Source organism: Lepidochelys kempii, chromosome 7 (genome assembly GCF_965140265.1).
Source record: "Lepidochelys kempii isolate rLepKem1 chromosome 7, rLepKem1.hap2, whole genome shotgun sequence".
NCBI classification, from domain to species: Eukaryota; Metazoa; Chordata; order Testudines; family Cheloniidae; genus Lepidochelys; species Lepidochelys kempii.
Window position 1 is genome coordinate 9639335 of NC_133262.1, and position 25421 is coordinate 9664755.

A 25421-nucleotide genomic window follows, 5' to 3' on the forward strand; every position below is an offset into this window, starting at 1 on the left:
TTTGTTATTTTAAACTTGCGTAGCTGGTGGCTTGTTGGAGAATATCTTGCATCGAGTTTTGATGCAGAATAAGTCAAATAACAAAGCAAAGAATTTCCAAATAGCGCACACATGCCACAGTTGCCGAGGGTGATTGCCTCACGCAGCATCTTAGCACTGCGTCAGCAAGCAATAACCAATGTCACATTGCCTGCTTGTGTTACCTCACAGAGTAAGCACAACCAGGAAAGCAAATTACTGTGTATAAAACTCTTTATCCAGGGTACCTGAAGGAAAAACAGCATACAATGAGCCATGACTGATGGGCACAGAGAATAGCAATCTTTTATTAATAAGTGCTATATAATATACATCAATCAGCCAGAAAGAGTTGTTCCTTATGTTATATCACGTGGCAGCTAAGGCACTTAAGACTTGCTAATAAAGAACAGCCAGACACAGCCCATGCGCCCATTAATACATATCCCAACTACAGCTTCTCCTTTCACACACAAAACCAATCGTACGGCCACAAACACGTCATGAGTGCATAGGGTAATATTTTTTATGGCATGAATCTGTCTCCTGTATATCTAATAATCGTGGGCCAAAGGCTTCAGTCATTGTTCAGAACCCATTAGCCTCAATGAGGGTTTTGCCTGTGAAAAGGCTGCAGGCATTGTCTGTGTGACTTGACTTCCACTCGCTGCATCATAGAGTAGCCGTCGTTGAGGAATAATTTGTTCACAGGGCAGAAAGCAAGGAGAGGAGCTAGGGAAAGGGCTGAAGAGAAGCAATGCTGAGCATGCCTGAGATTTTTAAGGGGGTCAGCTAGTTACATGTAACTTTGAGGGATATGCCAGACATAAACATACTGAAAAACAAGATTTTCAGGACTGCCTGATTTTAGGTGTCCAATTTGGGACCCATTGAAAGGTCCTGATTTTCAGTGGCCAGGGTAGCCAGCACATTCTGAAAATCTGGCCTGTTAATTTTTGGGTGCCGATCTTTTTAGAGCCACCCAAAATCGTCAATTGTCACTTTTGGAAACATTGGCCATAGTTCCTCAAAACATGCATCAGTGAAAAGCATAGAGGTCAGATATAGGTACACAATACTTACATACATCACAAGTAAAATCCCAAACAATAGGTGAAATCTTCTACAAACCACTTACATTTTGTGTTTTTTATTACTAAAATAGGACCTAAAATTCAATTCCTCTCCAAAGACGTTTGCAAATATGATAAAGCTAAACTATATTCATAAAGGAAACATAGACAATTGGAAATAGAGTTTTAATGAGAAAAGAGATGAAGTATCACTCATTTTATAATTCCTCTTGTGAAAGTACATCCAAGCCTTCCGCTACATCGGATTCTTCAATATCATCAAAGATGTAGCTTCATTCAGGAAAGTGGGATACTGCCATCTGGGCCTGTATTCTAATATTTGTGTAAACGGATATTGTAATAGACTGTATGCTACTGCAGGGAGGACCTAGGTCAGTTTTTCTGTGGTGTATTAGCTGAAGTAGAAATTTTCTAAAATGAAAATTGGTTGTGAAAAGTACATTTGCAGCGTTGCAACACAAATTTGGTTCTTCTGCAGAACAGCTAGAGTGCAAGCAGTGGCCATAAAACTCCTTCCACTGTCCTGCCTTAGTGCCTCAGTCCATTTCCTGAGGGCAAATCTCCATCAGAGAGAGGAGTGTTTTAGACTCCATGCTTATACAATCCTTGGTCTCTCTGGTAAGACTGTTTAAAAAGGTGCTGGTTTATGCAGTAGAAACAGTACTAAGTGATGAGATACTCATTTTACCTAGGTCATTGAACACCAGCCTAATGGTAAGGCTTTGACTACTGGGTCTGACCATTGGATCTTTGACTTTGTAATGGGATCCAGAGCTGTTCAGTTCTAGGTCATTGTTATAGATCAGAACAAATTCCTTGAGATATCCAGTTCTTCCTTCCTGAAAAAGCTTCATGCTCTTGTGCGCCAAAGGTATAGGATTTGGAACACCATAGCTACCCCTTGAATGTTAACTAGCCTTTTGGACATGCTTTCACGGTTAGATTATATGTATCGAGCAGGGTATTCTGAAGGGAATGGGTTATTTGAGGGAAACAAGAGACTTTCTTGGAGATGACACACTTTGACTGTCGGCAAACCGACTCCTTTTGGAAACCTAGTTTAAATTTTCTGTAGGACAGTTTCAGCAGAGGAGTTTTTCATTCTTTCCTCAACTGATGCCCAGTGTTTCTCAGCCAAGGGTTTGTGTCTCCTAGGGGGTTCACAGAAAGCAATCAGAGTGGTAGTAAGGCGTGACCTTTTTTATTACTATCTAAAGCAAAGAAAAAAACCTCCATCTCTCACTCCCCGCACATCCTTGCCCTTTAAGGTAAAGAATTCACCATCAACCTTTCAAACAGAACTGGCTGGAGGATGACAATTCTGTTTTGCAACAACTTGGAAGTTTTGACATTGTTTTCATTCCATTGCAGATCGGAAACAAGTTTTTTAAAAAGTTTTTGTCAAACTGAATTGTGTCCAAATGTCCATTTTTGGATTGAAATGGTCAGGTTTTCAATCTCTCTCTCTCAGAAGTGACCCAAGAGTCCATCCTGGACCCCAGTAACCTTTCCACTGAAAACTTCTTCAAAATTGGGGGTTGGACTAGATGACCTCCTGAGGTCCCTTCCAACCCTGATATTCTATGATCCTATGAAAATCAATACGTCTCCATGAAACGTTTTTGGCTTTGATGAAACAATATTTAGATGAAAATACATTTAATTGACAATGTTCTGACCAGCTCTGTTCTCACATAAATTATACAGGTTTATTACAAATACGTTTTTCACTTTTATTTTTATAGTAAGTGTAAGGGAGTCATGGCAGTTTTTGATTTCAAATTAAAGGGTCACCAACTTGAAAGGTTGAGAAACACTGCCCTGAATTATCACCTGATTGATCTTTTCAGAGTCTTTCAATGTGGGTTCTACTCCTAAGAGTTCTTTACATTTGTGCAGTTTGTGTATTCTGTATCAAGGAACATTTTGCTGCCTTCATTAATGGTGCCATCACCCCAGAACGAGTTTTAGACATAGAAACGTGGCAATCCCAATCTTTGGCTTGTGCTAGGCATTGTACACACACATAACAAGACAGTCACTGCCATAGAGAACTAAATCAAGTGCTTCACTCCTTTGCAGCTCTTTCTTTGGCTGGTTTAACCTGAAAGCTGTTTCCATAAACTCTGCAAAGTTAATCCACTGTTGCAGAAAAAACTGTTCCAAGTTCAGTGCATGTGTAACCCATGTCTGCTTCGTGTGGCACTCTGTCCTCCTCTAGTGGCATCTAACCCAGCTAGAGATTGATGAGTCTGCTACAGCCTTGGCTAATAGCCATGTGGCTTTTAGCTCATGCAGGAGAGGCTCATGCATTTAGCTCCAGTGGTCGCAGGTTCGACCCTGCCCACCGACGACTGGAGTCTGTTGACATTATACATGCCATATCTAGGGCTTTGAGAGAATTCTGCAATAAACTGACTCATAACATACAATTTAAGGCCCCCAATCCTGCAAACACTCCCATGACTAACTTTGTGCATCGGAGAAGTCCCACTGCCTTCATGTGTGTTGAATGACCAGAATCAATGGGGACTGCTTAGGGGCCTGAAATTGCTCATCTCAACAAACATCTGCATCTGGACTTAAATAGACGGTTTTAGCTTTAACTCTGAATTGTCTTGGATTTATAGGCTCAGAACTGGGCTCCCACTTTAAGACTATATTTCTAACTGTTTAATTTTCTTTTTAGTATCTTATTTTAAGAGGGAAAAGTCCAGTTTCTTTGCCCTTTCAGGCACTAGAGCAATTTAATGGATTTGATTAGTACTGGCTAAATTTGGTAAGCTATTTTTAATGAGAAACCACATTTCAGTCCTTCGCTAGATGCTCACCTATCACTCCCATTAGCATTAACGGCAGCTGGGGATACATACCTGGGGAAAACAGAATTTCTTAATTGTTTGATGTGATGCTTGGATCCTATAGGGGGACTATTCTCTCACTGATGCATGTGCACAAGTCCTGTTAACTTTAATGGGAGTTACACGGGTGCATCAATGGAAGATCAGACCCGTATGTTAGCCATTTAATTTCCTGATTTAAGTGTGACTTTGATCAGGTACAGTAATTATTATTATATATTCTCCACAATCACTACATTGTAGCAAAAATATTATTCATTTTGTTGTGAAACACTTTTATTTTATGCAGCGGGGAAAAAGAACTCTAGCAATGTATCACCGCTGGTGGGAGTTGGGATGCTGAAATGTTGCAAAAAAGAGGTGGTGAAAATGATCTTGATGAAATTCTGTGTAGGGTAAAATAGGGTGAGCTCTGGAAAAAAAACCTTCTTTCTACCTATGAATACAAGATAAGGCCCCGATTCTGCAATCTTATCGATGTGGCTGGATTTCCACTGCAGTCAGTCAGACTCCATGCAGGCACAGAGGTCCATCTCCACAGATCAGATTGCAGGACTAGTGATAACACAGGAATATGTTTACATTTTGCTACATATATATTAAGGTTTGAGACAAACCAACACAGGTCAATGGACAATCCTGAGTGGTGTAGGGCACCAGCTACTCCTCGATGGAGATATTTTTGGCACCACAGCACATCGGCACCAAGGTGTACGAAGAATGAATAGCCTGGTTGTTGAGTCATATGCATGGACTGAAAGGCAGATTTCTGGACCTAAAAGCATAAGACTCTACTTCGTCAACTAATGGACCAAGTCTGTTAGCATAGAAGCAAAAGCAGATATACAGATGGAGCTGGTCAGCATTTTTGGATTTTTGAGTTTTCAGCAAAATTTGTCATAAAACCTGTCAATGTCAATGCAAAGTTTCATCAGTTTTATGGGGGCTTTGGCAAGCATTATATAGCACATCAACGTTTTCCCATTATCCAACATGTTGAAAAAAGTCAAAATGACAACAACATTCTGAGAAGCCAATTAGTTACTATGAATTAGTTACTATGAATTAGTTACTATGAGCGCCATAATTTTGAATATTTAGATTTTCATGTTTAAATCACAGCTATAGTTCTGGATGGCTTTTGCATACATTATTACACATTAAAGAACATGTACACTCCAAACTCTAAAAACCTGATGTTTAGAATCAGTTTGGCTGACAAATTTATTTGATTTCTGTGGCATCTGGGGTTCACTGTAAAAACATCTGTAGCCCAACAGATAAAATATTCCTCTGTTTTGTCTTGTTTATGAGCTAATAACTGTCATCTGAAAGTGATGCACTTTATGATCCATAGCACTCAGAGAATTGTTGGAATGACCATCACTTTAGTTGATAAGCTGCAGTTAAACTTTTGAACAGAAGATGGTGTAGTATTCAAAGATTCATTCAACTGGAGAGTCAGAACTCTGATTTTAAATAAGTTGATTGTGTATTAGACTACAGTAAGTGCAGTCTACCAAAGTTAAACTTAAAAACTTTTAAAAAGATTCATTTCCCAATGCATCATGCTTCCATTAATAGCACATAATTTGCTGTCATCTGTGGAGTGGTGATTAAACTGGTTTTGTTGTTGTTTGTTTTAAGAATTAGTAACTAGTTACACAAGAAAGGATACCTTGTTTTCTGTGAATGACGATATTTGTTTTATCAATCTCATTTTAATCTAGGGATAAAAAGCATTGCATTGGCAGCAGATGTAAGCAAACCTGAAGATGTGCAAAGGATTCTGGATGCGATTGTAGCTAGGTGGGGCACAGTTCATATTGCCTGTAACAATGCTGGAATTAACATGAATTCTGCAAGTGAAGACACTTCACTAGAAGAATGGGACAAAACTTTTAACGTTAATTTACGAGGCTTGTTTTTGTGCTGCCAAGTAAGTATGAGGATCTGTACTATTTTCCTGTAGCTGTTTTCTGAGCATTTGACTTACCCAGAGGTTTAATAATATTCTTGTTGCTAATTATCATCATAAAATCGAACGTATATTGGCGGGTGTTAATAATAGTTTGGCTATGTATCCGTAGGCTTGGCCACATTAGATTTTTGTCAGTAAATGTCGATTTCAGCAAACAAATGCAAACTGATGAAAAAATATTTCCATCCATAACAACTGAAATTTACAGATAGGCAAAGTAAGAAGAATGCTGCCTGAGAACTTATTTAGAGTTTAAGGACATTTACTTTTTGTATTTTGACATGTGATGTTGACAATTTGTGTTTTAATGGTTATCAAGCTTTGACTTTTTGTATTTCCATGTCTGTTGTCATTAAATAATTGTCTGACTCCCCCGCATAATTTCCCACATCTGTGAAAATTTAATTAAATAAAAATTGCACACCATCATTGGTTTTAAGCATTTTTTTCAACTGTGAAAAATTTAAATAGATAAAAAAAATTAAAAATGCTTAAAAATAACCATTGGTATTATCTGTTGAAATTATAAAAAAAAAATAAAATAAAAATTCAATTCTGTGACACTGTGAATCAGGTATACATTTAGGCCAAGATTATCAAAAGTAACTAGTAACTTTTGGTGAGACACCTTAAAAAGAGACCTGATTTTCAGAGGCCGGGTGTTCAAAACTTCCTGAAAATCAGACCCTTTTGTGGGATATCGGTTGGAGTTCCCAATACTAGAGACATCCATTATTACTATTCACCTTTTGAAAATTTTGGCAACACAGTAGCTGAATTAAAATGACAATAGAAATTTTTCTGCATCAGCCATTTTATATCAAATTTTTACACTGTGCACTTTTAAAAAAAATCCATAAACTCTTCTGAAAAGTGAAGACTAATTTATTATCATGTAATTATTAGCACAATCACAAAAGGGGTCACTGGTCTTTCCTTTAATTTCTGTCATAGGCTGCAGGCCGCATTATGCTGAAGCAAGGATATGGGAAGATAATTAACACAGCATCTATGGCAAGTTTAATAGGTGAGTGATGATATCTAACAGTTGTGCTTTAGAATCCATATTTTAATTACTACCAATGCTATTTGAATCAATTAAACCTGTATTGGGAAGGAGTAAATCACTGACATTTTGTATTAGGGGAAAATGCACTACAAAATTTTTATGATCTCATTTTTCAACATTTATCTGTCCTCCATGTTTTAGAGCACATATTACTTTTTCTATAGAAGAGGTGGAGTTACCCTCCTTGAGTCTGACACATTAATTATGGAAGAAACGTGTTGGTGTAACTCCCTTCATCTGAGCGCAATGTATAACATTTCTGAAACCTGTGCCTTAAGCTATTACCAGCAGGACAGTGGGGTCGGAGGGGGTATTGGTTCATATTCTCTGTGTATATACAAAGTCTGCTGCAGTTTCCACGGTATGCATCCGATGAAGTGAGCTGTAGCTCACGAAAGCTCATGCTCAAATAAATTGGTTAGTCTCTAAGGTGCCCCAAGTCCTCCTTTTCTTTTTGCGGATACAGACGAACGCGGCTGCTGCTCTGAAACCTGTGCCTTACTAGTGTTTACAGCCTATCCAAAAGCTTTTCACTCTTCCCTTAGCTGCAATACCAGTTGTTCTATTTCATTATGTCGCCAACAGGTGTCTCCACTGACGCTGCGGTATCAGCAGTGTCATCAAAGGGCCAATAAACTGTTGTTGGAACATATGGAACGAAATCCCGACTGCTGAGCTAATCTGGGAAGCAGCTACAGGCTGGCGAACTGAAGCCCATGTAACAAAAATTGATCAATTACACAAATTAAGCATAGCCCTTTAGGAATTTATTTTATTGGTCTGGACATCTGTTGCAGTATTGTCCAAATCCAAAAATCAAACGGTGCCTTGGGTTACCAAGCTAGACAAGAAAATCTAGTAGCTATAAAAGTACAACAGAAAACCCCTATATTAATATCATCTCCATCTGCTGAATGTTACATCAATATTCAGTCTTTTTATTTTCCTTGGGAATAACATTTATTTTTTACTGTGCCCAGTCTGACATTCTATGACATTCTGTTCGGTTTATTACATAGTAACTTTAAATATTTCTTCAAAAATGCATTTATAAAGTTGTTGTTAATCTTTTTATAAGTGTCATTACCAGTTGTTTTACTTATGGTTAAACATAAGAGTAGTCCCTTTCCCCAAGTATGGAGAATTGCAAATCGCACAAGCAAAAATAAAAACGGAACTTAGAATCATAGAATATCAGGGTTGGAAGGGACCTCAGGAGGTCATCTAGTCCAACCCCCTGCTCAAAGCAGGACCAATCCCCAATTTTTGCCCCAGATCCCTAAATGGCCCCCTCAAGGATTGAACTCACAACCCTGGGTTTAGCAGGCCAATGCTCAAACTCAAAGCTTTAAACTTGTGTTATGTGTTTTATACAGTGCCTAGCACAATGGGGTCCTAGTACATGCCTGTGGTGCTGAGGTGCAACCACAATTTATATTAGAATAATAGCAACAACAATACAAGGCTTAATAGTAGATATAGACACTATAGAATGTTAGGCAACAGCTGTGAGGTAAATCCTTGGCTTTACACCAGCTGAGGATTTGCTCTTCTGAGTGTTAAAATACCACACTCTCTCTCTCTCTCTCTCTCATTTTTGTTGTTCAAAAGTGCTGTCTCTTATTTAAATAAATGAGTGATATTTCCAGAGAGAATATTTCAATTACAATTATCTTACTGAAACTGCAAACTGAGGGTCAGATTCTCAGTTGACGTAAGTCAGCGCAGCTTGGTTGGGTCAATGGCAGTATGTCCATTTACAGCAGTTGACAATCTGGCCCTGAAGTATGTTAATCACAATTAGAAATCTTTACTGAAATATAAAAGAGTATTTTTAAAGTGAAAATATCTTGGGAAAGGCAGCAGGGGTACACTTAAATGTCAAAGAATGTTAATCCAAGTGGGCCTAGTGAGACCAGTCATTAAGATGAGATGGAACGTGTTTACTTCATGAACCTGTTTGAATCTTGGCATTAACCCCTTCCCCCCGCCAAATAGTTCTAAAAGTATAACTGAAAATCACGATGTTCATATCGTGTCCATCTGCTGAATGTTAAATAAATATGTTGTTCGGTTATTTAAGTATGTTGGCCAACTGGCATAGTATGGAATGTTTCTAGAAATACTGGATAATTTTTCGTAGGTTGAGTTCTCTTTGGTAGATACAACAAAATGAGCAGAGGAGAAACTCAGGGGAGTTAATCCTATTGGATAGAATTTTGACTGTGGTTTCCCAGATATATTTCCCTAAAATAGTTTAATAAATAATATAATCAAGCTGAGATTCTGCATTCAGTTTTGCCTGTATAAATTTTGAGTATCTCCAGTGGCTTCACCAGAGGTATTCCAGATATATGCCAGTGTAACAGAGAGCAGATGGAGTTACTCTGAGTTATCCAGGTGTAGCTAAGGTCCCTGTTTTTTGCAGTGACTATCTTTGGTGGTAAGAGGGTTTATCCTCTAACATGTAAGTGTATAAACCCCCCACTAATGTTACATGCCTGTATCAAGGGCAGGGTAGAACCCCCGAATCACTGAGTAAAGAAGCAATCGCATTGTATTAGATATTAAAAATATAACTCAGCCGATGTTGGTATATTTTTACTTACATTTCCCTCACTCCGTGTATGCAAAACAGTAGGGAATATGTGAACCAGTAGGGAAATTAGCCCCCTTCTCCCAGCCCCACTCCTACAGAGCCGTAAGAGAAGTGACCTTTTCTAAAGTGTTCTCCACTGGGGTGAAGATAAATCTTTACATTTATGAAGATGCTCTAGTCAATTTTTGATTGTGTATGTGTGTGCTAAATTCTGTCTTTGTACACATGAGCGGTCCAGCCGAAGATGACAGCGGAAGTAAGGAGAACAGGATTTGGTACTATGTACTTCAGTGCAAAAACAGTACCGCTGTGAAAGCCATCCACTTTGTGACACCCTTTGGCTCGCTCTTGAGTGCTTTCAATTAAGAGAGGCCAAGTGTTTCAGGAGGTGTATATTTCATCTTCTAAACTGCCTTCCTTAACCCTTTCTGTAAAGAGAGACGCATTTAGAAGAAGGAACTCTAGAAAATATCTAATGAGCTTCTGTCCCAAAATCAGCAGGCAGATTCCAACATCTTACAGCAAATCTCTGTTTTAGTTTGTGCACACTGAAAACTGCAATGCCTTGATGGGGGAAGATGCAAAAGCCCTTATCCTCTTAGGAAACTCCAAGTTTGTTACAAACAGACAAACTGGGAAAGTTTAGCAATGACTGCTTTTGTGAGGTGACAAGGTTAACTACTAAATTTGTACATAACTTGGAGCTGGTGTACAGCAATTAATCAAGGAATTATATTCCACTCCATTTCAACGGCCCACATGGAGTGCTGCATCTGTGATGTGATATATACACACACACACCCCCCAAATAAAAAAAGAGAGAGAGAAAGGAGAAATATTTCCTCTAATAAAATCCTAATTATTTTGTTTTGGAAAAAAAAATATGGAATGGACTTGGGTTTCAAACTACACAATGCATTATCTGACAAATGAAGGACCTTTCAAATCTTTAATGCATACATAAAGAGGAGGAACTATTAGCTATGTCCTGCTCTCTCCCAATCCTACACACACACAAGTTCTCAAATCTAAGTACACGAGAAGTCACATTAAAGTCAATGGGCTTACTCACATGCATACATTTAAATGTGCTGAAGTGTTTGAAGAACTGGAGCCTATGTCATTTCAGTGTTTTTGCATAATCCAACAATATTGTTCTTTATTTACCGGCCTTTTCCTATAATTTAAGTTGCAACATTTATAAACAGTGGGTTTAGAGGATAAATGCAAGTTCTGGAGTATAGGAGAAGTGAGAACATAAAAACAGCCATTCTGGGTCAGCCCAATGGTCCATCTAGCCCAGTATCCTGTCTTCTGACAGTGGCCAACGCCAGAGGTGTCAGAGAGAATGAACAGGACACTGCAATTATGGAGTGATCCATCCCCTGTTGTCAAGTCCCAGCTTCTGGCATTCAGAGGTTTAGGAACACCCAGAGCATGGGATTGCATCCCTGACCATTTTGGCTGAATAAAAATTGACATGAACTTATCTAATTTTTTTTTATGCCAGTCATACTTTTGGCCTTCACAGCATCCTCCTGGCAACAATGTCCACAGGTTGACTGTGTTTTGTGTGAAGAAGCACTTCCTTGTGTTTGTTTTAAATCTGCTGCCTATTAATTTCACTGGGTGACCCCTGGTTCTTGTGTTATGTGAAGGGGTAAATAACACTTCCTTATTCACTTTCTCCACACTGTTCATTATTTTATAGACCTTTATCACATACTTAGTCATTTCTTTTCTACGATGAACAGTCCCAGTCTTCTTAATCTCTCCTTCTATGGAAACTGTTCCACATCCCTAATAATTTTTGTTGACCTTCTTTATATTTTTTCCAATTCCAATATATCTTTTTTTTGAGATGGAGCAACCAGAACTGTATACAGTATTCAAGGTGTAGGCGTGCCATGGATTTATACAGTATACTCCTTCCTTAGATATTTTTAAGGTCAGGCTTGACAGAGCCCTGGCTGGGATGATTTAGTTGGGGATTGGTCCTGCTTTGAGCAGGGGGTTGGACTAAATGACCTCCTGTGGTCCCTTCCAACCCTGATATTCTATGATTCTATGACATTGAGATTTTTATTATCTCACCCTTTCCTAATGGTTCCTAACATTCTGTTAGCTTTTTTTTTTAATCCTGCAGCACATTGAGAAGATGTTGTGAGAGAACTATCTACAATGACTCCAAGATCTCTTTCTTGAGTGGTGACAGCTAATTTAGACCCCATCATTTTGTATGTAAAGTTGAGATTGTTTTCCAGTGTGCATTATTTTGTATTTATAAACAGTGGATTTCACCTGCCATTTTTCATCCCCCAGTTTTGTGAGATCCCTTTGCAGTCTGCTTTGTACTTAGTTATCTTGAGTAATTTTGTATCATTCGCAAACCTTGCCACCTCATTGTTTACCCCTTTTTCCAGATTATTTATGAACATGTTGAACAGCACTGGTCCCAGTACAGATCCCTTGGGGGTCTCTCTTCACTGTGAAAACTTACCGTTTATTCCTGCTCTTTATTTCCTATCTTTTAATCAGTTACTGATCCATGAGAGGACTTTCCCTCTTATCCCATGACTGTTTACTTCGCTTACGAGCCTTTGGTGAGGGACCTTGTCAAAAGCTTTCGGAAAGTCCAAGTACAGTATATCCTTTGGCTCACCCTTGTCCACATACTAGTTGGCACCCTCAAAGAATTCTAATAGATTGGTGAGGCATGATTTTCCTTTACAAAAGCCATGTTGACTGTTCTCCACCATATTGTGTTCATCTGTCGTCTGATGATTCTGTTCTTTACTGTTGTTTCAATAAGTTTTCCTGGTACTGAAGTTAGGCTTACTGGCCTGTAATTGCCAGAATCACCTCTGGAGCCTTTTTAAAGAAAGCTCTTTTTTTAAAGAGCTCTTTCTTGAGTGGTAAAAATTGGTAAAATTTTCAAAAATTGGCATTACATTAGCTTTTCTCTAGTCATCTGGTACAGAGGCTGATTTAAGTGATAGGTTGCAAACCATTTAGTAGTTCTGCAGTTTATCTGAGTTCCTTCAGAACTGTTGGGTGAATACCATCTGGTACTTATAAGGGTGACATAAAATTGCTAGCTAAGCTGTTTTAATGCTCATTTTCAAACCCTTGTTTATTTACTGAATTTTCCTACCTGTATTATATGGTGCTTGCCAGTAGTCACATGAAACTAAAACCAATTTGATATGCTGATATACCTTACAAAAATTCAGTAGTGCACCTGCCTTTTAAAACACTTTAATACCAGACACTGTTTTTTTTTTTTTACCTCATTAATGGTATTTAGTACTGATTTCCCTCAGTAAAAAAAGAATTACAGCTCAGTAATATTTAATATTAAACTGCACATGTTTAGATTTCACTGCTTTTTTAACAACTTTGTTTAAATAGGTCAGAATGGAAGCCAGGTAGCTAAAAATACTTGAGGAGCAGATCCTTAGCGGGTGTAAATTGCAAGAGCAGAATTGACTTCTACTGATTTTGGTGGCATTATGACAATTTACACCAGCTGAGGTTCTACTCTAAAGTAGTTTTTCCTTGGAACACTGGAAGAGCTCAGCGACGGGGTAGAACTAACAGAACATCCAGCAGAAGCAAGCTTGAACATTGTAATTAACAAGCCGATCATTTTCCTTTATGACTGACATGTGACATCTGTGAAACATTTTCAAAGGCTTCAGATTTTGAAAGTGGTAGATCATCTGAATTTTGGGCACACGTGTTCACAACCCCACAAACACCTGATGAGATAATAGAGAGAGGTTATAAATTAAGCAGAATAACTTGTTTCAGGCAGTTACTTGTATGTGTGTATTATAAAAATTGAACGTGTGTTTGTGCATATGTTTCTATTTGTGGGATACAGCCAAATATTTTGAGTATATCGTTGTAATATCTATTTTTTGTAGTTCTAAAATCTGCAGTCTGTTTTATTGCTGTTGTTTCTTCATTTTCTCTTCAATCCTCCAGCTGTTAATGCAAAAATATTAGATGGAATATATTATATTAGGAAAAATATAGATGTAGGGATTTGCTATATTAGAATTCCTTCATGTTACCTGCCAAACATCAGGGGAAAGGGCAGCTAGTTCATCTGTGCATGTTGTGATTTTTAGCTTCCCTGTGCATATTAATATGTGAAGAATCAATATTTCATATTTCTGAATTATTCTAGTGCCTCACCCGCAGAAGCAGTTAGCATACAACGCCTCAAAAGCTGGGGTCGTAAAATTAACACAGACATTAGGAACTGAATGGATTGACAGGGGAGTAAGAGTCAACTGCATTTCCCCGTAAGTACAATGTAGTCTCATTTTATAAAGTACAGAAAAAATGAAATGTTATAAGAAGTGTTCACTGCTCAAATTAAGAAAATCTAGGAAAACAAAGTTGCTAATTAGCAGGTGGATTGCATCCCTTTTTATTTTGCCTTCTGCTTAACAAAGGTTTAATCACTATAACCAAAGTGTTCTCCATGGCTGTGTATATTGAGGGATTTGAGAAAAGGTTTTAGCATTTGATAATAGGTTTTCCAATAACATGAAGGGTAATTTTTCGCATTTCTCTTCCAGATGAAAAATTTCCTTAGTTCTGTCCAGGCCTTCTATGGTTTAAGAAAAGGCTTTTGGCACTTAATAGACAATGCTTCTCCTTTTTTTTTTCTTTTTTTCTTTTACTTCAGACAAATATACAGACACTTTAAAAGCTGTATTGTAGTGCTGTAATTGAGACACCATTCAGCTCTGGCAATTACAGGATTTTTAGGTTTAATTTTTTCAAAAACTATTCATTACAAGTTACATTTTACCTAATTTTTGAAATCTTAAAGATGTAGGGGGGTTTGGGTTATGTTGTTTATTTGTTTTTGTTCTTTTAATAACACGAAGCAAAGTTTTTTTTTTTCCCCTCACACACTTTTTCTCTTTCTCTCTCTCTCACACACTCTTTATTATACAATTTTCAGTGCAAGTTAATACTGAGCAAAAACTCAAGTGGATTACATTAATTGGGAGCGGTCAAATTCCATAGACCACTGAAGTCAATCAGAGTAAGAAGTGCAGAATTTTAACCCAGAAGTTTAACTAACTGGTATTTGTAATAATGAAAATATGATGTACATGAAATTAAGAAAAACAAGTTAAATATTTTAATCCATAAAGTGGAGAAAAATATCACAGAGTTCAATTGAAAATATCTTTATTTTGATTCTATAAATTCTTTGATTTACTTCTGTATGCTGGCTCTGTTTATTATTATTATTTATTACTACTAATAATAAATGTGATTCCATTCTTAGCTCATTGCAATCCACAGATTACTTAAATAACATCCTATTTCTGAACTAGGATTTACTCACACCAGTACCAACAGCTCAACGTTGCTGATCCAGTGTCTAGCTCTAGTGACTCTACACCAGCTTCCAGGGCCAGGAGGACTGAATGAAGTTAGCAAAGCTGTAGCAAGAACTGGCAAGGCAGAGCTAGTGTTAACAATAGAGGTAGGAAGCAGAGAGGCTTTTAGCTGCAATGAATTAATTTTTATATACAGGTTGGAGCTCCTGGGGCCCACCAGAATCAGAAAATAATGGTCATGTTTCAATATACTTTCTGGCTGAGAAATATATCGGTACCCTTTATTAATATAGCCGGAATATTAGTGTCACATTCAGAATAACCGTGGTTAAAGAGGCACTTAAGTTATAAGCTTTCAGGTGTTTAAAACTTTCTGCAAAAAATTACCCGTTGGGCTGAAATGTCTGCTGCTTGTTAAATACACTTATTTAACAAGCAGGAGAAATTTCAGCTCAACCGGTAACTTTTTTTGCAGGAAATTTTGCAGGAATGAATATATATACATATAAAACATTTTTGCAGAGAGTATAGTAAAACTTCATGTTAGCTGTGAGTTGTCTGAAAATGGAGAAAAGGTATTTTGATGCTTGGAAGGGAAAAATCCGTTCAGAGGATTTTCTTTTTCTATCATTAACCAAAACTGAGTTTAATTTTAATAATTCTTACTCATCCTAGACTTTTTGGTCCCACACCTGCAAACTCTCTCTATGTGGGAATCCCATTGTAATAAGGGAGACTTTTGTTCATTGAAGGCTGCCAATGCTCAGTGAGGAAAAGAGCTTTTGCTATACCGGAGGAACCCTGGTTTAGACATACTAGTTATGAATATTTAATAATCACATATGGTCTGACTGGAAGCCCACTCAAATCAACAGGAGTTTTTCCATTACGTTCAATGGGGTTCGGATCAGGCGTATATTGTCCATGATTTTCTTGGCTTATTATTAACAATGTACCCAGGTAAGGAGCTCTTGATACATACATGCTGGCACTCGCATGTACTTAAAACACTGCATGTTGAACTCAAATGCACTTATGTTCTTTTCAATGACTGGATATTCAAATTCATTTCTCTGCTGACATGGAAACGTGGAATACATATTTCAGTCTCATTCTGTACATTAAAGAGAGGTTCTGGCGTGTCCACAGATATATTCACACAATCCCCGTGAGTCAAATCTTCCAGTCCTAGCTCACAATCTGATTTTGCAAGGTGCTGGGCATCTTCTGCTCCCATTGCACGCATTTTTAAGTGCTCAGCACCTCACAATTTCAGGCCCGGTTCCTCTCTGGGGCAATAGGCCCACTTATGATGCTGAATGCTTTGCTGGGTGGAAGAGTGAGGGTCTGGCCCGGTTTTACAGGTCTACCTGAATGCTCAAGTGAACCTGGCATATAGACTTTATTATAACATGCAACTATTTCAATAAAAGGACCCCATGGAACCCCAGAAATGTGCACAGAGGCCTCAGTTCAGCAAAGCACTTAAGCACAGGCTTTATTTTAAGCAGGCGCGTACTCCTGCTGAAGTCAATGGAACTGCCTGATGATTATAGTGGAGCACTTGGGTCCCAGTTCAGGAAAGCTTGCAAGCACAAACCTGAGTCCATCCTTCTTCTGGAATCGGGGACATGCTGAAGTGCTTTGTTGGATCCTGGCTATTATCAGTGTCCTTATATCTCCACATCGTCACATCTGACCTCGAGCGTTCTTTCAACATGACAACATTCACTCTTTTTTTTCTTTTCCTTTCTTGTCAGCTTTCATCAATTTATTTTTGTAAATGAGCATATCAAACATAGCATCGGAGCCGTGCATAAAATGTATCCGTGCATACAATGTTATGGCAGGGATTTTTGCATAATTTATTGAATTTCTGAATTCTCTTGCTGACCAGGTATCCCTGCCTCACATTTTATATAGTTCACCAGTACAGCCTCTTTCTTTTTGGGAGGGATACTGAGGATGGGGGGAGTTGGAGAGTGAGTGAGAGAGAAGTTCATTCCTAGCTTGTAGATTCACAAGGCAAATTTTCTTTGGATCCAACCCAGATCACAAATAGCCAATGCGCTATCCAATTGGCAGTGTTAAAAACCTATCAGCCCTTGACATTGCATGCCAGAATCTTATGAATATATTATATTTTGCTCTCACGTGATATTATTAACATAGGGCCTCATCCTGATACCACTGAAATCAGTGACAAAATTCCTATGGTCACCAGTAGATCTGTCCCAGATACTATCAAAGTGAGGGGGAAAAAAATAAAACCCCACATTAAATTAACCCATCTTCATCAAGAACAGTAGACACAACATACAATACCTAATAGCTGCTGAACTGGAAAGATAAGTGTTAATGTCCCATGAGAATAAAATATTATGTGTTGATTGATTTTGCAGCTAAATTGCTAATTATGTAAAGTTAAATGAATCATATCCTTAAAATTTATTACTTATTTTAGTGCAAAGAACTGGCACTGATGCTACATGAAGGTGATGAAAATTGGACCATTCCATAGTTGGAAAATTGCAAAATATTTCAAGAGAAACTTTTAGTAATGCCTTGTGTCTCAAATGCCTCCTAATTGGTCACATTGTATGCTGGGCTAGATTCACCCTGTCTTGGGCCACTTTTAATTTCTGCCCAGTCTCCTGGTGGCAGGAAGCCCAACTAGAGGAGAGTTGAAGCAGCATTAAATGGTTGCATCTTCTCATTTGAGGATCTATGGGAAAACAGCACATCCTCAAAACTGGACGAAACTGGCAGGTGAGAGGGCAAGACCAGAATGAGAAATGGATGCAATTATTCAGTTGGGCAGCAACCACTGGGGCTTATATAGAGTCCAGGTAACAACTTACAGCTGCCCTCTTGCAGCTGAAACCCTGAGGGACAGTAGGGGTAAATTCTATCTGTGACAGTGCCCCCCACTTAATCAAGCTGCCTTGACAATGTTAGCACATGCATTAATACAACAATCAATAACATATGACATTTTCTATTTAACAAGTGATAGAAAATACTACAAATATGCAATGTGGCTGAGTAGACATTATAAAAGAACCTTTGCTTTTTCAGGGTGTCCTGATTGCGTGCTTGATTTTGCAAATTTTGAATTGCATTCATACCCCTCCCCCCAAAAAATTTCATTCCAGTTTGTTTTTAAAGGGGGAGAACTTCAGACTGGTGCTCTATTTGGATAGGGCAATTTGAGCTGGAGCTTGAATTCTAAGTTCCTTGAACAGCAACTATGGTCAAACCTGGGTTATCTGAACCCTAGTGAACCAAAATTCTCAGTCATCTGGGGGTCAGATGTGTCCCCTGAAGTTTGATTTGAAGCCCATATCCTGCAGAGCTTCTAATTTGCATAGCAACACAGTAGGCCAGGCCTGTAAGCCTGGGCTAATCAGCTGTGCTAATCAGTGCTCTCACTGGCTTGCTCATATAACACTCTCTCTTGTCTTTCCCCTGAAGACCTTGTCAGCAACGTCAGTAGAAGCTAACTGGCCTGAGTTGCCAAACAACACAGGTTCCACATGCAACTAACACCATCTCTATGCATTGCTATTTAGCCTCCTTGACTAATAAGCTCTGCTTCACCAGCAGAATGTGTCAGCTCCTTGCTCTGTGGAGATTCCAAGGTGCCTCAAGCTCCTTAACCTGGATCCCATGCAAGCGCCATCACCCCTGGTTCCAGGATATTAAGATTCTCAAGCTTATGATCTCCTGCTTCATCTGCAGTCCAGGGCACTTCAGAGCCTGTCATGTTATTGGATAGGTATATGGAGTAGGAAGGAGGCACCATGTGCAATGAAAGAGGGGCTGAGCTACTGTCTAGACTAGAGGCAGCTATAAGATGCCCAGTATCTAGAGTTGGTCTGAAAGGAGTTCAGGAGGTGGTGAAGCAAATAAAAATTTCCACATGTGCCCCAATTATGGAGGGTGTGCAAACCATTGCTAGGGGAGTACACACACAAAAGTAGTGTGAGATTGTAGCACAGGAAAGAGCTAAGCACCACTATATCACCCAAAGGCTTCCCAATTAAGCAGCATTACTGTCCCCATTAAGCAGCAGTCATTGCTGTTAAGTATCTTTGGATTTAAACGTAATTCCTTGAGAGAAGTCCCAATTAAGTGTATCTCCTGATTAAACATTTTCTGATTAAGTGGAGTGTACTTAACTCATTCAAATTAATAACTCATATGAAAGAAATCAAGTTACACCGAGAGGGAAGTTCCCCCCTCTTCTCCCCCCCACCCCGCTCATATGGGGATTGAACACACACAAATCCAGTTAAGTGATTTTTTTTCCCCACTCTCTCTCATTGTGGAGATGCTTTAGGCAATTGCATTTTGTTTTTGTTTTTTAATGTCTCAAATTGCTCTATGCATCAACAATGGAATACTGATGTTCATGTCTAACCTTAAGGAACCAGCAGTTTGATAAAACATTGACATGCAACAGAAAGTACTGATAGGCCCAGCACGGCATACTAGATGAGGTAGGGAATTAATGCATTGGCACTTGTCTTTGCTGGAACTGGTTAGAAGCCAACTGAAATCTGCCTAAAAGGGTTCTACAACATTAAATTGCCCAACTTGGCACCAAGCCTTTCCCAGAAGATGTGTACGATCAATGACATGCTTAATATTTATAGTATCAGTATGTGTGTTTGCAACTTTAAGTTGTGTGCTACATCTTTTTCTCTCGATAAAAATTGCCTGTGATATTTTTTTTTCATCAGACCTCTTACTCTTGAAACAAAATTAAAGGAAGGGCAGCTGAAGGCACTGGTTCAATGATTTATAGTTTGCTCTGACTATATTTAGTCTCCATGTTATCTGTTTGAAGTTGGTTGATGAATATACATATATTATTTTTCTTAATCTGGATCCTCTTCTTAGTAAAACAAAACCCTCATTTAAAAATGCCAGCATTCGCTAATTAGGGTATCAAAACACTATAGAGGCATGGAAACCTAGAACCAGATCCTGCGAATGTTTGCCAACAGATATAGTGCTTGGTGTAAATCAAGAGTAACCCTATTGAATTCAGTGGATAGACACCAGTTTTACACAGGTGTATATCAAGTTAGAGGAGGATTAGGACCATAGCTTTCACTTCTGCAACTAAAACTCCGGTTTTCTCTCCAGAAAACCAGTGCTAAACAGGTGGGAGGGAGACTGTGCTTAGGAGAAATAAGTAGACTGTCTACACGTTATACTGGAATTTATTCTATTTTTGTATTACTATGTGAGAGCTCAATCAATTTGTCCTTGCTCAGCATTTCTGAATAGTTATGGTTTTTATTGATAATTAAAAGCAAATATAAAGCTGGTATTTAAAGTGTGTCCCATTACTAAAAATGGAAATGTTGGGGGTATTCTGAATTCCTTCCACCTAGTAATGTGGTAAATCGAAAATTTCAGGCTTCATTTAAAACAAAAGGTAAATCGCATACCCAGAATCCAGTGTGTTTCTCAGACCTATTTCCTTGGAAGGATAAATTGGGATGATGAAGTTTCAGAACAAAACGGTATTTTTATACTTTGTTCATTTCATATTTATCACTAGCTTGTTTGCTAATTTTCATTTGCAAGAGGCAATTCTTCCAGCTAACTGGGTGCCTCAATGGGCCACTGATTTCTTTGAAGTGACAGTCTGTAAATATGCATAAAAAAGAGATGCAATTAGCGTGTGTGGTTCAGTGCAGCCTGATTTCATTGGCAAGTTTACCCACAGTGTTGATAAGCTACATTATCTAGAAAATTGGCCACTGAAAAACAGCACCTCTGATTGCCAGCAAAGGTTCCAGATAACAGGGTGCCGAAGAGAAATATAATTGAGGTTGAATATGTTAACCAAGGTGTCACATGCTCCTTAGAAGCGCTAATTTATCAGCATGTTGGAATTTTTATTAACATTTGGAATGCATTTCTACCACACTAATGAAGTGGAATTGGCAGTTCAGGTTTTAGTTATTGTCGTTTCTGAGAAGTTAAATGTAATTCCTCGTTAGATACAGTTATGTAAATATATTTGTTCAGGGACTGAAAAAATGACACATTTCACAAAATACAAATATGTTGTTAAGGAGGAGTATGACAAATCAGTTCCAGTTAAAGTCATCAAAGCCAGCCAAATATTAGTACTGTAATGTGCATTCTACAGTTTCCACTCATTTTTAGGGCATGTGAGGGAAATGAACTTAGCAGAGTTTTAATGCGTTCTGTAGTTGGCTCATTAATGGGAAACAATCCAGCTTAGTACACGTTTTGTAACTGGTCATGCTGTTTATTCAATGGGGGGTTATGCTTGGCATATTTTGCTTAACTTTTTCCTTTCCCTGCCCCCTTTTCATCTTAAAGTGAATTTAGTGCTGCGAAAGGTGCTGCTGGATTTTGTTTTCAGTATTTTGGCATATGGAAACTTGGACTGTTTTCAGTTTCTGAACTGTATGCAAACATGTTGTGTAACATTAGGCTGTGCATTGATGAAAAAAGAAATTGGTAAATGGAACACATTTCCAAAATGCAGAGACAGACTGGTTGTGCTCATTTTGTTTCTACGTTATGTTTGTTTTCTATAGGAAAATGTAAATTGGGTATTCTGGTAAGTAACCGAAGATAACGGGGCACCTATGTTAGCCAACGATACAAACGATGAGTGCTCTCTTTAAGAGGAAACCGCTAAGTCGATTTATCAACCATGAAAGACAGGAAGGGACAACCATGATTGAAGTTTGTGTGCTAACTCCTTAGCAGAGCTACATGATGTCTAACGTTGTCCAGGGGTGCTGGACCAATCTGTATGGTGGGGATATTGAACCAGACTGTAAACCCTGTATATGATGGAAACAACTTCAAGCCAGGATGTGCAGCAGCAGGACGACCGGCACCACTAGTGCCAGCACCTATGAAAGCTGGGATCTTACTTTATTATTTCATGGTTTTCTTTTCGAAGTGGCATTTTGTATTCCCGTCACCACTTGTTTTATTTCAGAGTAACAGCTGTGTTAGTCTGTATTCGCAAAAAGAACAGGAGGACTTGTGGCACCTTAGAGACTAACCAATTTATTTGAGCATGAGCTTTCGTGAGCGTGAGCTGTAGCTCACGAAAGCTCATGCTCAAATAAATTGGTTCGTCTCTAAGGTGCCGCAAGTCCTCCTTTTCTTTTTACTTGTTTTATTGTTATAAGTGCTACGTATGAAAAATGTAACTGTGTGTGTGTGATTTTTAGGGGAATTGTAGACACGCCGCTCATCCATTCTGAAGATCTGAAGCCTCTGGTACAGCGCTGGCTAACAGATATTCCTGCTGGGAAGCTGGCTCAAGTGACAGACCTGCAGGCGGCTGTAGTATACCTGGCATCTGAAGCTTCAGATTACATGACAGGCCACAATTTGGCCATAGAGGGTGGTCAAAGCTTGTGGTAGAAAAGAACGGAGCAGCTTGCTTCGTTGTAGCACTTCTAATGCATGAGCACAAGAGTGGGAAGTAGACAGGAAAGAATCCTGATTCTCACCATAGTCTACAAGCGAAGATGCGCCCAGAGAATTCTGAGTTCCTCGCAGAATTGGGTTCTTTACATGTAAATAAAATAAAATAAAAATATATCTTTTCAAAAGTGTGTGCATAAAACACTTCAGAAAACAGATAAGGTAGTTAAACCAGTGCTTCCTTGTTTAAAATGTTGTTTGAAGACCTGTCTACTCATCTAGTCTAGAAATAATTTTGTAGGAAAAATGTATGTAATCCTTTATTTTCACGAATTTTTTGAGACTTTACATTCTGCATTCAATCTTTGTGAAGTTAGTACTTAAAAGAATGTAGGTAAGTTTACAATAGCTAAGGCCTCAGCTGGTATTTAGTTTAACCGGGGGAACATTTTTTTTAAAGCAAACATTAGTTGGTCTGTGCTGCATGCTTTTTTGGGGGTGTTTTTTATTCATGTTGTATCAGTGTTATCTGTGAATTGTTTAACTTCCCCGCGCCTCCCTCCCGAATATTAAATGTGACCTCACAAAATAAATTGATTGCATTTGATCCTGAATGTTGCCATTTTATATTTACTGGTGTATTTTTCACAGTATTTTTATATATATACACACACACATACACTCCTCTGCCAGAAAATTATGTATTTAACAGAGAATTATGTTTTGCAAATATAATGGCTCTGATTCAAAGTCCATTGAAGTGAATGGGGACATTCATATGCTTAAATTAAGCATATGCATTCTTGGGCTCTTTTTTCCCTTTGTCAGGCAAAGGTGAGCCAAAGTTTTACTGAAACTTTTTTTTTTTGTTTTTGTAAAATTCCTGAGAACTGCAAGTTCTCTGACGTGAATCCGTAATAATTCCAATGATTAATGCAGTTACATCAGTGGAAAAACCTGTATGGGCAATAGAATCAGGCTCATTGTTTAGAGACAGTAAAGTATGGCACAATAATAATGACAGTATTCTGCATTTATATTGTCTCCCATCTGAGGACTTTTAAGCTGAGCCTCTGTGATTAAAGAAAATTTATTTGCAAGAATTCACTTGCAAATCCTTGCCATTTGTTTTTCATTTGGCAGCCATATGTTACTGTAACATAAATAATTGTGGATGGATGTCATTACTTTTATTAGTACTACATGTCCACACGCTGGCTACCCATTATTGTGGTGAATTGCTATAATTGTTTCAGACTTGACATTCACCATCATGTTGTTAGCTATGTGTTTCGCCAACGTATTGTCATACTGGATAAAGTGTAAGAAGATACCTGTCTTCATTAAGGTTTCTGTGAGACCATTGATACTTAATAAATATTTCATGTTTCATGTAGATTCATTTTACCGGAGAGTGTTGATGTTAAGACTAGAGCTTGTTGGCTTGGAAAACTTGCCTCGTGTGCATGATCTACTTTATTGACAATGCTTGGCAAACTCATAAGCTTCTGGAAAGCTTAATTCTGGGAGAAATTGTCAAGCAAAACAATTAAGGACTTAAACATTTTATTCTTTTTCTGGGCTCATAAACTCTTGCCTTTCTATTAGCTCCCACACTTGCCTCATTCCGTGTCATTTTCTGGAGGGTTTCGTGCGATTCTCTCATCTCTCTGGCTGGCTTTTCATCCCAAGGTGCACACATTGGTGAACTCATCAGGAGTGATTCCAAGTGATCCTAGAGGGGCTTGTATATCATGGGTTGGACCTTTGGTGAACAGCTTGTTGCAGCTCCTACCGAAAGGGTAAAATAGCAAACTTCAGCTGATCTGAAGCACAAGCCGCAGTCGCCACTGGCACTGTAATTGAACTCCTTGCTTTCAATCTCAGCAGACAGAACAAGGACCAAGTAAGCCATGAAGACTGAACTAACCTTTCATGTCTAGAGATGGTCCCTCCAGGCTAACATGGAAGCATGTTGGTAAGTTATTACGGGAAGCTTGAATTTCAGCTGCCTGGGCATTATCTGTTCTGGGGAGCGGAGGCTTCAGAGCAAGATGGATACTCTGGGAATTTCACAAGCTACACAGTCACTTTAAAAACAAAACAAAATCCCAGACAACCAAAATGAGAGGCTGCATTTTTCAAAATTCAAATTCTCCCTTAATTAATGAGCTCCAGCTATTTGGATCCAGAGCCTGTCTTCCTCCAGTCTACTACCTTTCATGTTCTCCTTTTGAATGTGTGGGGAAGGGCAAGGAGGAGAGAGGTAGGGCATTTAGAATCATAGAAGATTAGGGTTGGAAGAGACCTCAGGAGGCCATCTAGTCCAATCCCTTGATCAAAGCAGGATCAACCCCAACTAAATCATCCCAGCCAGGGCTTTATCAAGCCTGACCTTAAAAACCTCTAAGGAAGGAGATTCCACCACCTCCCTAGGTAACCCATTCCAGTGCTTCACCACCCTCCTAGCGAAATAGTGTTTCCTGATATCCAAACTAGACCTCCTCCATGGCAACTCGAGACCATTACTCCTTGTTCTGTCATGTGCCACCACTGAGAACAGCCTAGCTCCATCCTCTTTGGAACCCCCCTCCTGGTAGTTCAAGGCTGCTATCAAATCCCCCCTCACTCTTCTCTTCTGCAGACTAAACAAGCCCAGTTCCCTCAGCCTCTCCTCATAAGTCATGTGCCCCAGCCCCCTGATCATTTTCGTTGCCCTCCACTGGTCTCTCTCCAATTTGTCCACAGCCTTTCTGTAGTGGGCGGGGGACCAGAACTGGATGCAATTCTCCAGGCGTAGCCTCATCAGTGCCAAACAGAGGGGAATAATCACTTCCCTTGATCTGCTGCCAATGCTCCTACTAATACAGCCCAATATGCCATTGGCCTTCTTGGTAACAAGGGCACACTGCTGACTCTATCCAGCTTCTCGTCCACTGTAATCCCCAGGTCCTTTTCTGAAGAACAGCTGCTTAGCCAGTCTATAG

The 25421-nt window shown here is 38.8% G+C and overlaps 1 protein-coding gene across 1 annotated transcript in view; it reads left to right on the forward strand.

The window, feature by feature from the left end:
- Positions 1 to 22431, forward strand: part of LOC140915157 (uncharacterized) — a 48698-nt gene extending 26267 nt beyond the window's left edge. Inside the window, exons 8-11 of the mRNA XM_073354734.1 lie at positions 5704 to 5912; positions 6909 to 6981; positions 13818 to 13935; positions 22236 to 22431. Coding sequence (XP_073210835.1) covers positions 5704 to 5912; positions 6909 to 6981; positions 13818 to 13935; positions 22236 to 22431 — 596 coding nt within the window. The remainder of the gene's footprint in view (positions 1 to 5703; positions 5913 to 6908; positions 6982 to 13817; positions 13936 to 22235) is intronic.
- Positions 22432 to 25421: the final 2990 nt, after the last annotated feature.